At 40.4% G+C, this 16362-nt stretch overlaps 1 protein-coding gene across 2 annotated transcripts in view; it reads right to left on the minus strand.

Moving 5' to 3' along the window:
- The window catches only part of LOC132987128 (inactive dipeptidyl peptidase 10-like), a 194248-nt gene that overhangs the window by 83066 nt on the left and 94820 nt on the right, over positions 1–16362 (minus strand). For both annotated transcript variants that reach the window (XM_061053983.1, XM_061053984.1), the window contains exons 2-3: positions 6991–7105; positions 3686–3781 (exon numbers count right to left, since the gene is read on the minus strand). In XM_061053983.1, the coding sequence (XP_060909966.1) occupies positions 3686–3781; positions 6991–7105 (211 nt within the window). The remainder of the gene's footprint in view (positions 1–3685; positions 3782–6990; positions 7106–16362) is intronic.

A 16362-nucleotide genomic window follows, 5' to 3' on the forward strand; every position in this document is an offset into this window, starting at 1 on the left:
TACACTTTCATGCATCTGTTTACAAAGACAAATAAATCATGATTTGAGTACAGACGGTGGGAGCTGGTATGTCACTAGCGTAGATAGCGTGGTTCCCATTGCTTTTTCAATCTGCACTCCTGCATACACCACCGCCTGATGATATGAACTGGTCAATACAGAAGAACATTGGGCCTTTTTTTAAGACAAAAACTCAAACACCCAGTAGCTATCATTTGGCAGCAGCTAATATTGTCTCTTTGAACCACTCGCTAGCTTAAATTATATTAACAAAGCCATAGGTACATATCGAGTCATTTTAGCCAATTTACAATAATGGCAGCAATAACGTAGCCAAGAATAGGTTGAACTCCAAAATTAGATGTTTGGAGATATCCTTTAGCACCCTCTGACTTATCAAATATTTGATCTACCTTTAATAATGCTCTCTGTCCCTCTAGACTTTTACGACACACTGTCTTTTCAGATGCTGATTAATAAGGAATATATGATCCTGGGTTCATACTGAATCAATATCAGTTATGATGAATTAATAAATGTATATCTCTAATTCCTTATGGATCTTGTATAATTTCCCTAAAACGCCTCCAGGCGAGGAAATTGTTCTCTAACCATTTGGACTACAAGCACAAAAAAGCCTCTTTTGAAAGTTCCATCCAGCAGTTTGAGAATTTGTTGAAATTTCAGGATGTGCGTACTACTGTTAAATTAAGGCAGGCGTTCATCACAGATCGCAATCTGTTTGGCGTCGGAAATGCTCTCAATGCTTTCGGGATGTTAGTGGTCGTTTGAAGCAAAATATCCACGTGTTCAGTATTTTTATTGGCTACGAGAAACCTCAGTCATCAGCCAGTCAGAAGATCCATCAGAATAGGAGGAGTCACCTCCTTTCAACTCAGGCTCTCATTGGCTATTATAGGCAGGGAACAGTGAATGGATGGTCGTAATTGGCCAAATGAGGCGTCAATCAAAAGCTCAGATTGTGGGCAATTTCTTAATCTAGAATCATGTAAATTATGTCATAAATATGACATCTTACAGAAGATGAAGTCGGGGGTTGGGAAAAGCGATGGCAAATTTGAAGCAATCTCTGAATCTTTATGGATGTATTGTGTTTAGATTACGTCTTTCACTAGAACTGGATCGTACTGACCCTTGCTGATGCAGCAAGTAGGACCGTCTTCCTTGAAATGTTATGATCGGTAGAGTACAGTAAATCTTCAAATGGCAGAAGACAGTTTCTGTGGCTTAGATTGTGGCTGCTGTGGTGGTTGGATCTGGAAATAGTTTACATGGTTGGAATCACAGAAATTGTAGCTTTGTCACGATGTATGTCATGAGCTTTATTTATAAACAGTAGTTTTGTAAATAATCGCGATAATGAGAAAAAACGCCTTCAGACCCCCAGGCGGTCTGTCAGATTTATTTTTTTGTCATAATTCAATCATAATGAAGCTCTTAAAGAAGATTTCATCCTTTTACAGAATTAAAGAAACTGTTTTAAATTATAAACAGAAAAGATCAAAGTAACACTATCAGAATACTTTCTGTCAAGTGGAAATTAACTGTTTCTATCTTCTGTCTGATTTGTTAAATTGAGGCCTGATTACAGTTTTATTCTGTGTAAATAAAGTTTTAAAATAAACTCCATCCAATTTGCACTCGACTTTATATTGGCTTGCATAATGTACTCATTCAGATTATCTCTGATGTCGACAGAGATGAAAGACTTTCAAGCCAAAACCTCCAAAGCCTCTGACTTAGGAAAAAAAAAACTAATTTTTTCTTCAAATCCTGGTGATCAATCTTCCCCTTCGCCCGTCTGTCTGTTATCTTCTCCCATTTGTCTGGGGTCTATTTTGCCCCATCCATCCACAGACCGGCCTATAAAGCTGACTTTTCTGACTGGCTCATCGCACAACAGCCGAGCTCGCTCTGCCTAGCCTGAGGTCAGCTGAGGGAATGAGATGGCGTTGTGAAGATAGTGGAAAAATGTCACCCGGGAATGAAATATTGATGGACAGAAAGGCCTTGCCTCTTTCGCTTGCCCTCGGGCGTGGACTGAGAGTCACACAGTTGACGGGCATCGAAGAGGAAAGCCAAAACAAACACACTAATCTTCACACGGAGAACGGGAACAACACAATCCTGTCCATTCTTTCCCTCGGAGGTATCTTTATCTTCTCCCTCTCTCTAAACAAACACTAATCAGATTCTCTTGCACTTCACTTGATGTGGTTTATTTCCAGCCAGAGCCTTCAAGGCTTAACGTATGATCCGCTTCTAGCAAATAAGGAATCGATGCAATCTAAATAAGGAGACGGAAAATGCATCCAAACATCTGAATTTACATAAATACATGCAGAGGTAAGACTGGGGTGAAGGATGGCAGTCCTGTTTAAAGCTGAACTGTCTGCTGGCGTCTTTGGTGAGCATCAGTAACAAAGGAGAGATGGCAGAGAGACATGTCAGCCCTCTGCTGCTCAACAAAAGCAGAGATGATGTTTGTTTTTGCAAAGCACGCTCAGAAGTCATCCAGACGTCATTCATGTCAGGTTAGAGTCGAGCTGTGATATATATAAATACATGTACAGACATGTGATGCAGGGCTTGAATTTGTGGAACAAGCAGAAAGTCTAAAGGAAGCCTAATGATAGCTTAATCCGTCACCATCATATCATGCCTCAATTAAACCAATTTCAATGACTGATTTAAGATCACATACAAATTCTGCATCTTGAGAGAAGACATCTCAAGACCAGTAACCATTAATGATGAACCATAAAGGAAAAATACTAACATTGTGTAAAATATTTCATGTCATGAGAAAAAACACAGAACATTTCATTAGACACCCGCAGTGTGTGAATCAGGAACTCATACGTTCAACAGTCGTTCTTTGTAGCTGGTGTACTTTAAAGCAACCTTATGTAGGATACGGTGCCACCGTGCTGACTTTAGCATAGCCACACCCTCCGACTCGATGTTTAATAACTTTAATCTTGTGTTGTTGTTGCCTGTTTCACATAAGGAACGAGCAATGCATGCCTTTAAATGTCAGTAATTGTGCTGAGCGAACCTGAGGAAGCTACAGGCAGACGCGTTGTTTGCTCACAATAACATACAGTAAAGTTATTTTCAGTGTTTCCACAGAGTTTTGATTTATTTGTCATGATATGTTCCTGCAACCGTGCACACCTGAGAACGTGTTCAGGCTGTGCACGGGGTAATTGTATGTTGTATATATGCTACTAGTTACTGGTTAAATATTAGTGGTGTTACAGTAGTCTTAATCCCAACACTGCCCAAAGCAACCTCATCTAGGCTACAAAACACAAGTGCATGCTGCTGACATTATCTTTGACAGTGTCTTAGGTGCTTTCATATTCACAGCCACACTCTCCAAGCACAGTGATCAGTTATCTATGTGCTCAAAGAGAATTTTCTTTGTAGATTATTTGTGTTATAAAGAACTGTGTGTCTTAGCCACATCTTGCATTGCTACTATTGCACACATTGCTAAAACAATACACAGTGCAACCCTGGTAAGCAAATCTTATAAACCTTAAGCATGTTTATGCTTATTTCATCGTTTTCAGCTGCTGCCTCATTTCCATCCATCTGAAGGATGGAAGAGGAAAGCTCTAAATTCCAGCAGGTACAGTTTGTGTTGTGGATCACTCACCGTTAATCCATTTGGCCTCGGGGTCGTGGACTTGGAACTCTGGTTTGAACAGATCCTCCACCATCAGTTTGGTGTCGCTTCCGGTCTGGCTGTCAGCTGCAAAAATAAACCATGAGTTGTTAAGTTGCCTCACATGTATTGTGTCATATGGGTGTACAAATCATAGGTGTGAAGTTTTCAACCAATTAGAGATGCATCATGCATCGGTTTAACATCAGTATCGGCAGATATTGGTCCTGTTGACATCGAAAAATATAATTTGGCAATTTTTGCCGATGTTTCATCAATTTAATGCTGGCACCTAATTCACCTTACTACTGATTCAGAAAATAGTTTCTATTGGGCAGATGAAGTCACCTGTTGGACAATATGTAGTCATTGTTAAACATGAGAGAAATCGTTGGTATTGTGGGAGTCTTACCCCAAAAGCAGTTGTCTAAATTGTTGTTTTAGAAATCAGTGTCGGTCCTATTTTTCCACAATCTGTGCATCTCTAACAACAATAAATGTCAAAGCTCATTCATTAGTCCACTTTGCGCTCTACTTAGCAGGCCTTCCTTTCATGACTCGTTCTCACCACTGGTCTTGAGATGTTTTTACAACATCAAAAACACAAAGTCATCCTTTCAAACACCTGACACTGAGCATCAAAAGCATCCTGAGGATTTATTACCACCTGTCTGCATGTGTTAGAGACACAGCTGTCAGAACACAGGCAGAGCAGGTGCAGTAGCCGGCAAGTATTGCAGAAAAAAACAATATAATTTGTAAATTTGGACTCCATCAAATTCAAATTGATTTGACTGTAACATCAATAAAACAGTTTGATATATGCAAGCATGGCCAGAAACTCTAACACGTGTCCTAACAGCTTGTGAGTGTTAGAAATCATGTCACATCCCGTAGCATCAGATGCTCACTGTCGACACGGCATCCGTTAAATATTTACTTCATTGCTTTGTGAATTTCAGTTTCATCTTGCAAACATTATGACATCATCGAGTGCTTTTATTTTGAAGGTGGACAAACGGAAGTGTGGTGCTTTGTATTGAAGAGCTGTTGACTCAAATCACAACACTTGAATATCGTTCTTCTCCGGTGCTTACACAAGTCAGAGCACATTTCAAACGGATATGGATATTAACAATGCACCACTATCTTCACTTTGTAAAACAGGACAAGCTCTGTTGAGTGATTATAGCAAAAGGGGAAAAAATTAAACATGTGCCTAAGAGAGGGCGGCCCAGGTTTGAATCCGACCTTTGGATCTGTTCCCCACTCTCTCTCTCTCGCTGATCTATTGACTCTATCCTCTGTCCTATCTCTAAAATAAAGGTATAAAAAGCCCAAAAATAAACCCTTTTCTCCCCAATAAATCATTGTTTTTATGTCAACATGTATCCAAAGGCTGTTTAATGTGACAGGGTTATTTGTATTGACATATGAAGACCTTTCTAGTTCTTATAGCTTGTTTTTTTATTGTGACTGCCTGTGTAGTATGGCACATTTAAGTTTCCTTATCAAGAAGGCTATGCATGAGGGCTAAACTCACAATAAGCTAACCTCTGACCAACATTAGCGAGATTAGTTTAATTTCCTCGCACCAAAATAGAGAAACAAGGGAAAGTGAATATTGGAGTTTTCTTTGTCAAATGGACAGAGACTTCGAATGCGGTCATTCTGATGTTCCCAAATTTCTATGAAATCCCCTCGCCCCCCCCAACAAATTAGGAAATTAGGCATTATGTTCCCTCAGCCCTCCATTCCCGCAGCATCAGGGCTGACCCTTTAATAATACACATAACGTCTTGTTGAGGGAACACATGTTCCCTGAATATCTACCCCATTATGCTCAATAGTTCATGTTCAAGCTTTAATATCGAGTTTTCAAGTTGACTTCTGTCTTAATTAAAATATTTCTTAATCCCTGATAAAACAACGTGTCCATCTGTTCAGCAGATGGTGTGTTGATAGTCCATCAAATCCAGATTTACACAAAGGTACTTAAACATATAAAGAAGAAGATGCACATGGAACAATGTTTATTGTGAGATTGGCGCTTCATTTGTTCATTAGCACGATCATTAGTGGACCTGAAAATCCTCAAGCTGCTCCACTGTAGCCCCTGGATATGTTTCCTCTTTAATTATGAAATGTTATGGCTTCTGCCGACCGACAGCGTGCCAGTGGTGAGATTCTTCTGAATAGGACAGCTGCTGATTGTGAGCAGAAACAGAGGGCCAAGACATTTTGAATGTCAGCCATATTGGCTTTCCCTGATAACTCCACACTGTGTGTTTGTTTATGGAGGCAATGAAAGTCTAACCAACCGTGGAAGACTCCCGGGGGGAGAGAGGGGACGAACGGGCAGTGAGGGGTGATGATTTTAGATGAGTAAATCTGAGGTTTCTCTTTAGTTATTTGTAAAAGCAGGTGTTTCATTTACATTCGAATTCCAGCTGAATCCTGCATGAGTAACTAACAGTGTGGAGCTGTGGAGACAGCAGCAGGTCAGAAAACAGTGAAGGAGGAAATTGAGGGACTGTTCTTATATTGAACACGAACTTTGTTGGTATGTTTTTCGATGCTTATAGTCATAGATATGTTTTTTTTTTATTTTATTTTTTTAAAGTTTATGCAGCAGGTTGATCAGGGTCAATAAAACCAAGACAATATGCTGCAAGGAGCCAGACTACTTTGTAAAGTATGAGGTTATAGAGGAAATATGTTGATACTTCTTCATGTATTCTCTAATTATACAATTAAAACATAACAGTTTGTTAAAGGCAACATATTATGTCAAATCCACTTCAAGTCTACTTGTTTAAAATGTTTGATAAGTTGGATAATATGTGACCTTTGACTGAACTTTGAGCTGCCAATAATTGGATCGTCAGTATGAGATTGATAAGACCCATGGTTGAAGGCAATTCCTGTGTTTTTAAACCTGGACACAATTCTTTGATATTTAAGAATTTGGTTTATACCACACAATAACCCAGTTGTTTGTGTTATTATTTGACTTGTGTAGTGGTTGTAGAACAAATCTTTAGGGACCCTTAACAATCTGATCATCCTTTACAGCAGTTTTGTGGTTTGCACTTGAAGCAATCTACCAAAACAATTCATAATATGTTGGACCTTTTAGACATTTAGACACCAAAGTATATATTATATGCCACAAATATTGGATATTCGGTAGTTGAATTATGAGAAAGTTTGGGCCAAGGTCTTGGGGGATGCTGCAATAGGAGGCCAGAGTAACATTTTCCATCAAACACAGTACAATCCGTGCGGTCACTAACCTGGTGTGAGGACGATGACAGACATGGTGATGAGGGAGCAGACCACCAGGATGACCAGCAGAGCGATAGCAATTCCTTTCCAGTTCCTCTGAGGAGGACTCACCCCGCCAAGGTCCTGCAGGGAGAAAGACAGAGAGAAAACAGAGGTCAGAGACGAACAGAGAGTAAACAGTGAAGTGACTGGTGTAGTATTATGATGAATAAAATGGCTTCCACCAATGAAAAAGCTTGACACTGCAGTAGGCCATGTTGCATTGATTAAATTAGGTTGACCCTCTTGAGTGTTGCTAAACAACAAATGATCTGCCAATGCTTGAACTGGTATTTTGTTCACTTACATTCATGAGAGTTATTTTAGTCCTCATATATATTAAATCAGTACAACCTGAACTACAAATGGTGAATGGACTTGAGCTTGTACATTTATTTTCTAGTCTTCTGACTACTCAGAGCGCTTTTTCACCGCATGTCACACCTACCCACTAGGTAGTGGTTGCTCTGTAGTGAGACCATCAGAATCCCATTTATATGCATTCATATGCCATAAGAAAATGATGCAAACTAAAGAGCTACATAAAAATAAATCAATATTTATATGAAATATAGAACACAACTCCTGATCTGATATGACTAATAACGCTTTAAATTAAGCAGTTTTCTAGCTCCACCATGTCATGTTGCTACTGTATGTTACACTTATCCTTCATGTGTTTTGTTGCTTCTACTTCTTCTTCGGTTGTTGTTTAATAGCTGGATTAGGGTGTGAATACAGCTATGTGTGATTGCCTTTTATCTCCACTTAGACATATTTGCTGTGTGACTGCGTGCACTGTACCGTAACACCACAAACACAAAAACAGTCACAGGCCTAATCTGTAATAAATTGACTTTGCCTCGTGGAGGGTCTCGAAATGCATCATATTTTAAAAGAAATTTGCCAACGTAAAGGCTGTGGAAGATATGCTACAACCATTTGGCGCTACATTGCATTGCTACATTTTTTGTAACCATGGTTTTAATCACCAGTAACATCATGTTATGAGCCCGTCCACACATGTAAAATGAGGAGACCCAAAAGTATTCTTAGCTTTTAGGAACAAAAAGGCTAAAGGTATTATAGGTGTATATTTCAGATTTATTTAAAAAATGATCAAGTTAATGTAGCATGGAATGAGGGCAGCATCTGCATCAGGATGATAATGTTGTGCACACTGTTGTGATGCTGCTGCTGCACCTACTGTATCAACACAGGTCACATTGAGGCTGTGTATTTCCATTCAAATCCCCTGCACGCTGAAGGATTTGCTGTGAAGGGCTTTGCATGAGCCACGCTGTAAGCCCGAGAAATGAAACTCTCTGTTTTCTCGTGTGTGTTTCACTGCTGAAAAATGGAAAAGTATTTGCATGGTTCAATCCCTGCTTGGCCAACCTTTCCTTTCAATCACAACACCTGACCTTTGAAAACACATTCTGTCTGCTGCAGCCGGACTCTCAATTTCTGCAGCTGCGATGGATGTTGTGTGTTATGACCCTCAAGCAGAGCTGTAGCTACATCTTTCAGCAGATAAGCAATACAGTGGGCATTTGCTTTCAAGGGCTCCGTCAGTCAAACTAGCTGCAGAAAGTCTTCGTTTGAGCCTTCTTAGTGGCCACAGAGCGCAGAGTGTGATATTATCTGCAGTGAAATAGCTATCCAGGAGAGTTGGTGAAGCTTTGGCCTCAACTCCATCCCTGAGTCCTGGTATTAGAGTGTCTTAAACTGACTCTTCCAACACGTCTGCTGCCTCTGATAAGGTGAATTAAGCCTCCACCCCTATGAATTTCTTCTCAACGCAGCTCCTCCTGGCCTCAATTACCCACAACACCCTGCAAGTGAAATGCAGTGTTTTTCCTGGCCAACCTACAACTACATCTGAGGGACAGGGTAAAGAAAATGATTGACAATTAGAGCCAGGTTTTGTTTGCACAAAGAAGCTTTCTCTCATACTTCATCTCTCTCAGTACTTGACAAGGCAGTTTAAAAGCAGTAAGGTTCACATTTTCATCTGATTGTAAAAAGACATTATCACTTCAAGCTATACTCAAAAAGGCAGCTTTGTGTTTGGTGCTTCCAAAAATGTGGTTATTGTGCAAGTGCCAAGATAGTCCAAGGATAAATCTCTTTCTCAAATAACATGACTAGGAAGAATAAATGAAACATCCTCTTTATTCTTGCCTCGACATTCGTTTTTCTAGCAGTTGGATTTTTCTAAATTGGCCTGAAAAATATGTAAAGGATGATGTCTAGGATATACTGAAGACAAAATCACTTTTTGTTTATAGTTCCTTCCCCTTCCCTTTCTTAAAATGGTTAACCTTTTTGTTTGTGTTGTTAATGTCGTGGGCAGGGTCCATTAGACTTAAAGGTTAGACCAGTAATGTCAGACATTGAATACCCATACAAGGACCTGCACAAATTAAGGGTAGCAGAACATAACAGAGGCTAGAGGATTTGACCACAAGGCAACAATAACTTGTTAAGAAACATTTTCAGTCGGCTCCAGTAGCTGATCGGATCCCGGCAGAGGATTTTAATGTTAGCCTGCAGGTTAGCGCTATTGCTACTGATTGAATACGCATGCATTGATGTGATTGAATGGCATCTGCAGAGGGTTCATTCACTCTGCCTTCTAAGGGCCCAGCCATTTCTTTGAGCAGGCCTGACTGTATAGAGTGAGTGGGAAATTCATGCACCAGCTGGAGTATAGGGCTGATGCAGCGAGTGACCAACCTCTGTACATGATGAGACAATCCTGACAGATCTTCCTCCAGTGAACTTTCACGGTCAACACTACAGAGAAGTTAACAGAAACACACCGAATCGACCTAATCTCCTTTACTGAGTAACAACTGGACTTGTTCATTGTAAATGGTAAATGGACTTGATCTGGTATAGCGCTTTTCTAGTCTTCTGACTTCTCAAAGCTCTTTTACACCGCAGGTCACACCTCCACATTCACACACAGATGGCTGTCTCAACAATCATGAATATGATACAGAAATCAAATCAGGAACAAAACAGAACGAAAACAAAACAAAAACATATAGTGAGACCATCAGAAGTAACTAATCCCATTCATACATACACCACCCACGAAGCAGTGGGAGCAATTCAGGGTTAAGTGTCTTGCCCAAGGACACGTTGGACATGTTGCTGCAGGAGCTGGGGATCAAACTCTCGACCTTCCGGTTGAGAGACAACCGACTCTACCAACTGAGCCACAGCCGCCCCTGTATCTCAGAGTCCATCGAGCTCTACTGCAGCCATAACCACGGTTACATTATCCCCAGCCCCCCTATGACTCACGAGACTCATCTATTATCAGGACTGGCCTGCTGCAAGTATCATTAATACCACAAAACGCTGACGTGTCCTTGAAAAGTGACAGCTCCCCTAAATTGTCCTTGTGCCTCCATGCATGAGACTAACTTCTCCCTCTCGTTTCCCCTTCCTCTCCTTCTCATTTTCTTCCCCAGTTCCCTACTTAACCACCTTTAATCATCATCCCCAATTTATATAACCCAATCATGAGGAATGATTGGACCAATAAGACATTACCATTACCAGGACTGAGGAAGTGTAGAAAGGGTCATGGTGAACAGTTAGCCTACCAGGAAGAGGTGGACGGCAACTGAGCTCTAACACGACCATTAGATCCTCATGTCAAGGAATACACTTCTCAAGGAATCCATGTAGACGAAAGGATAGGCTTCAGCTTTAATGGACTTCTTAGCCAAATCAAAGAAGTTAGCCTCAGAGGTATTGTTTCAGTGAAAAATTAGAAACTATAACAAAAAGACTAGCTTAAACATAGAAACAGTAGCATTTTCCTAAACAAATAAAAAATAGACTTTTACAAAAGTAATACTGCTCAATCATCACTCATGTAAGGTCCTCCATAAATGAGTGGTGGCAACTGTGTCTGCAGAGACCCAGTCCTCTGCCTGGATTTAGATGTTTTGGTTGACTGGCTGGGAGTAGATTTGTTTCCCCCAGCCAAAGACGACGCCATTGGCTGAGGCGAGTTTGGGAGTGGATTAACTCAACCACTGGATGGCCATTCAAACTGGTGGAAGTGGACGTAGCGGCAAAAGGGAGAAAATGTAATCATAGTGAGGTGGTTTCAAAACGAGGTTGAACCCTGGGTCTGCTTTCACACGCTTTCGGGCTGTTAAGAAGTCCAGTTGGCTTGCTTTCTGTTGGACAAGCAGTTGCCAAACACCTGGGGGTAGCTTGTGATAGCTTGCTAAATTATTGGCTTTACCATTGCAACAAATGCTATATTCTCAGGTAGCTTGCAGAAACAATAAACACACACGTCAAGTCTTGCAGTGGGCGTGTGCTTCTTGTGGTGATGAGCCCAGGAGGAGGGGGCAAATTTAGAAACAAGCTGAAAGAAATTAGTATTACCTTTTGTCTCAATACAGTCATATAATAGACCTAAAACTTGTTTCCTTTGGACCATTTAGTATCTATTTTTTTCCTGTCATCGTGCCATTTATTTTCAAAATGTGTTGTTTGCTTCTCATAATGGTTCAAGTAAGTGCTACGCAGGGACACATAGGGTTATAAATAACCTCCAGAACAGGCTGCACGGCAAAAACAAGAAAGGCTGCACCTTCATTTTTCACTGCCTCAAAGTAAAATCACGAGGACAAAGGCCTGTTCCTGTGAAAGTATCTCTTTATCTACTTATCCCCCTCCACCCATCTTCATTGTATTTAATGTACCTCAAGGGAAACCTGTAGGAGTCTGGATGCTATTGTTCTGCTTTCATATTATGCTGTTGCTTTTCTAAATGCATATCTTTGCTGTGTGGGAGTGATCAGAAGTCAACTTCTCTCAGTATTTATAATTTACCTGAGTCTTTGCTTGTTGCTCAGGGTGTTAGTGCGTGATGCACGTGTCTAAATGTCAGAGAAACATGTCAGTTTAGCAAGCAAATTGAAACTAATCCTCGTGCTTACAGTACACCCACCTGAATAGGGGGTTCATTTGATTGACAGAGTGAAAAAAAAACACATTGTTTACAACCCAAAAGGAGCAAATCATACTGTATGTCTTCTGGTTTAATAAAACAGTTCTTCTGTCATATATGTGTTTTTTAAATTATGCTTATTTGTTTTTCTTCAAGGGATTAAAAGACAAGATTGACATTAATTGTACGTCTCTGAATTAATACAATCCATTATGGCCAAATGAAGCTTTATCTTCACAGGCAGACGTCATTTTTCTTTCATCTTTATGGACACATTTAGACACACAGACCTTAAAACCATGCAGATCAGTCTCCTTATGTGATCATAGACCATATAACGAATGGACAGCAAAAACATACTGCCTAAAGTGAAGCCAAAAGATTCAGAGCACTCTGTTCTGACTATCTGCAGTTCATAAACCCCACCTCCTCCATGTAAGACGATAGGTCATTAGTCACGCTGATTTGAGTTATATTTAATTCTCAGAATTTTCTTCTTCATTTGGTATGTAATGCTATAAAAAGGTAATAAAACGACATGATTGACAGCTCAGGTGATGAGTGCGGCGCTGTGTGCACTGGAACATCAGAGTAGAGGAGGGAAGGCGAGAGGAAACGTGATAAGCACTAACACAAGAGTCATAGTCTGCTTCACACTGACGGGAGAATATGTTCTTCTGTGGACAGTGTCGACCTGAGGGGTCTTTGCAGTTTGAAAGATGAATATGTGTTTTTGTTAGCAGAAGTGATGCGATACCGCAACTCCTCCAGCTGATCCCACTCTGTCCCCAAATGCAGATTAAGTCAGCACTTGTCAGAAAAGTCTTTTAGCTTCATCTTTGTTGGAGAAGATTGAGGCACGTTGTTCATCTGTATGTACGGTCTATGTTCTGTAATCTATAGCTTATTGATCATGGACCGTTTCCCTGTGGGCTCTCTGGTTTAACCGTAAGCTTCTCCATGGAGCGTCATTGATGGGGATCAAAAATAAATCTTGTGATCAATAACAGATTCATCTTTTTTCTTCCTCTTTAATCTGTTGAATTTCTGATCTCAGTCAGCCTGTCGCTCTGAGCTCCTCAGCAGCTGACAGAACAGCTTCTTCTGAGGACACCGATGTTATAACGGAGGTCAAAGTTTGTGAGGATTGAATGAAAAATAAGAAAGCGATTCAGCTCTGATGTGAATTCCCAGTCGTATTTATTCCCTGACTGCAGAGGGTCACCACCCCGACTCTGCACATGAAGGGTAACAACAATTAAAAGAAAATAATGAAGAGAAATCTTTTGAATCTTAGAGTCAACAAAAATAACACCTGCTACAAAAAAACAACTTTGATGGTTATTTTACTTCAATCAGTGATTATTTATTCATGCAACCCAGAGCCCTCTTTTAATTACACCGACTCTGTAATTCTGTCTCTCTCTGGACATCACAATCGATCAATACACTCGATTATTCATCAGGTCAAGGAGAGCACAGAGCCTTATGGGAACATGTATTGTCAGAGATGCTGTGAGGGGGAATAAGTGGACATCTATGATAGTGTTAATTCATGCATGAATAAAAACAGGAACACAATGACACCAGTGATGTTGACACTTACATTCAGGGCTCATAGAGCAGATTTACATTAACAAGGTAAGCATAGATATCATCACAGTTTAAACGGTAACTCTAGAAGTTTTGTACTGCACCTCCACTGGAGTCATGAACTTGCAAGGAATGGAGTTATTATCAATTCTAAACAAGGATGACCTAATAAATCCTGACTTAACTTAAACACCAGAACCCACACCTCAATTTGTCCTCATACAACTGGCCATTTGATGTCATACAAAAGAATATGCAAAAAGGTAGTGCTTTATTGTACACATAGTTTAGAATGTTTCCTTCCTGGGTAGTGTAATTATTGGGACTGTCAAACGGTTATTATTATTTTTTCCAATCGTGATTATTCAAATCTTTTCATGGCGTGTTGTTTGACATTCCATTATTTAGCATGTCAAAGTTTTTGTCATGCTTTTATTTTGTAGTTTAAACGAAGTTTGCATTACTTCCTGTTAAAAACAAAATCATGAAAACTGTGCTTTTATTAGGAATGGATCACAAAGTGAATGGGAACATTAAAAAAAGTGAAGTATGTGATGTCATAAGGTGGACATTACATTTGACTCTTCTACTGGGCTTTCTGGGAGTTTTTCAAAGTAAAATGAGCAAATCAAAAGGTTGCGTTGTAGTTTATTTTCCATCACTCTGGCTTAAAATATAGACTATTTTACTTAATTCCTCCATTCCTCCATTATTTATTGTCTCCTTGGTTAAAGTCTTTTATGACATTATGACAACAAGTGACATCAGTCCCTCTACAAAACCTTTAAAAACCTTCAAACAGGCTCACTATTATGTGGATTTGATGCAGGGGGTCACTAGTAGCCTAGCGGTTAGTGTGTGCGCCCCATGTAGAGAAGCTTTAGTCCTCGGGAGCGGGCGGCCCGGGTTAGAATCCACCATGTGGCTTCTTTCTCGCATCTCATTCCCCTCTCTCTCTCTTTCTGTCCCCCATCTCTGACTCTATCCACTGTCCTGTCTCTTAATAAAGCCCTACAATAAATCTTTTAAACAGCCTTCACAGACTTCAAACTCCCCATATTGCAAATTATACTAGGGGGAAAGAAAACGATCGTAACGTGTTACAGACTTCATTGGACCCTCCCTCTCCTGTAAACACACATCTTTCAAAAGGCCCATGGCCCGAGACTGGAGCTCAAGCTTTGTGTTAAAAACAGTCTCTAACCCAAAGTTGACCCTGGTGATATAATCAGACTTAATCTCTCACACTTCACAAAACCGCTCCACGCACACTCACACACACACTTACACATACACACACACACACTGAGTACATTATACAACTGACTCCAGCCTGAGCGGTCGGATTGTAAACTGATCGCTGTGCGTAAACATCGATCGATGGGGTGCACCTTTAAGTATCATCGGCTTTCAATTTCAGTTTAGAGCCTGACCGTTGCAGCGAGATTATTCCATAACATTTTCAATAATCAATGAGTGGAAGGCATCTGTGGTTTAAAGCAGTAAAGCAGATGATAGAACAATAAAGAAAAACTCCCCTGATTGCTGCTAAGCAGTCCCTGGGCAATCGTACGGCTTAGCTGTGTGCTAACAGAAGCCATTTCCTGTAATCACCTCATCAGTCTTTGAAACAGCCTATAGCTTCCAAACCTGGGAGAAAACAGCTTTACGTAAAAAAATAACAGTGACTCACATTATTACAGAGAGACTTTAACAGGAGGAAGCACAGCTGGAGAGGGAGCTGCTTTCAGCTGCAGTTTACTGACTGAAGGTTTCACCCACAGTGTCTTTATTCTTGTACTCTGTACTGTACATGCTGTATGGCATTGAGTGGAAATGTTACACTACTCGTATTTTTAATTCATGGTGAGAAGAAATTTGAGTAACATGCAGGCGGTCTTAGAGTAAAGCAAAAATACATAAATGCAGGGATGGTGGTTCATGGGGCTCTTTGAACCCCCTAGTGGCCGTTCAGCCAAACATGTATGTATCTATTTGATATTCTTTATTGAAACATAGAACAAATGATTCAATTATACAGATTGCTGAATTGAAGTCAATACAATTGGATCAGGCTGCTACACACTTGACGATTTTCAAATCTTAACCAATTTTAATAATGTGGGAGACCACAGACACAAGGACACACTAGATGATTCAGCCAGAACATGAGAGCACACACCGGACGTTGGTAGTAACGACAAAAATGAGATCTTACAGACAAAGAATAAAATTTGAATACATAAGGATATACAATGAGAAAGCTAGTGAACAGCAGTGCTCCTGCAGCCAGGGAACAGGGGACTTCAATAAGATAAGATCCATTGCAGGGGGGCTGGAGCCGATCCCAGCTGTCATTGGGCGAGAGGGTTACACCCTGAACTGTGCGCCAGTCAATCACAGGGCTGACATATAGAGACAGACAACCAGCCACACTCACAGTCACACCTACAGATAATTTAGAGTCACCAGTTAACCTAACGAGCATGTCTTTGGACTGTGGGAGTGAACTGGCACCTCTATCCCATCCCAGATACACTTGCATGTAAGTGAGGGGCGTGGCTTTTGAGGGAGCACAGAGGGGAGGGGGGTGGGTGTGTAGGCGGAGCACTGAGGGAATGCTACTTTCAAATTTCATGCTAGTTTTCAAAAACTACCAACTCTGTCTTTCAAGTTCAAACAGCACCTATGAATAATTAGTGTTGAGAATCCCTTTTGCACAATGTAACATTTTAGTCTTTTGAGTTAAGTGAACTGCTGG

This window comes from Labrus mixtus, chromosome 13, assembly GCF_963584025.1.
Source record: "Labrus mixtus chromosome 13, fLabMix1.1, whole genome shotgun sequence".
NCBI lineage: Eukaryota > Metazoa > Chordata > Actinopteri > Labriformes > Labridae > Labrus > Labrus mixtus.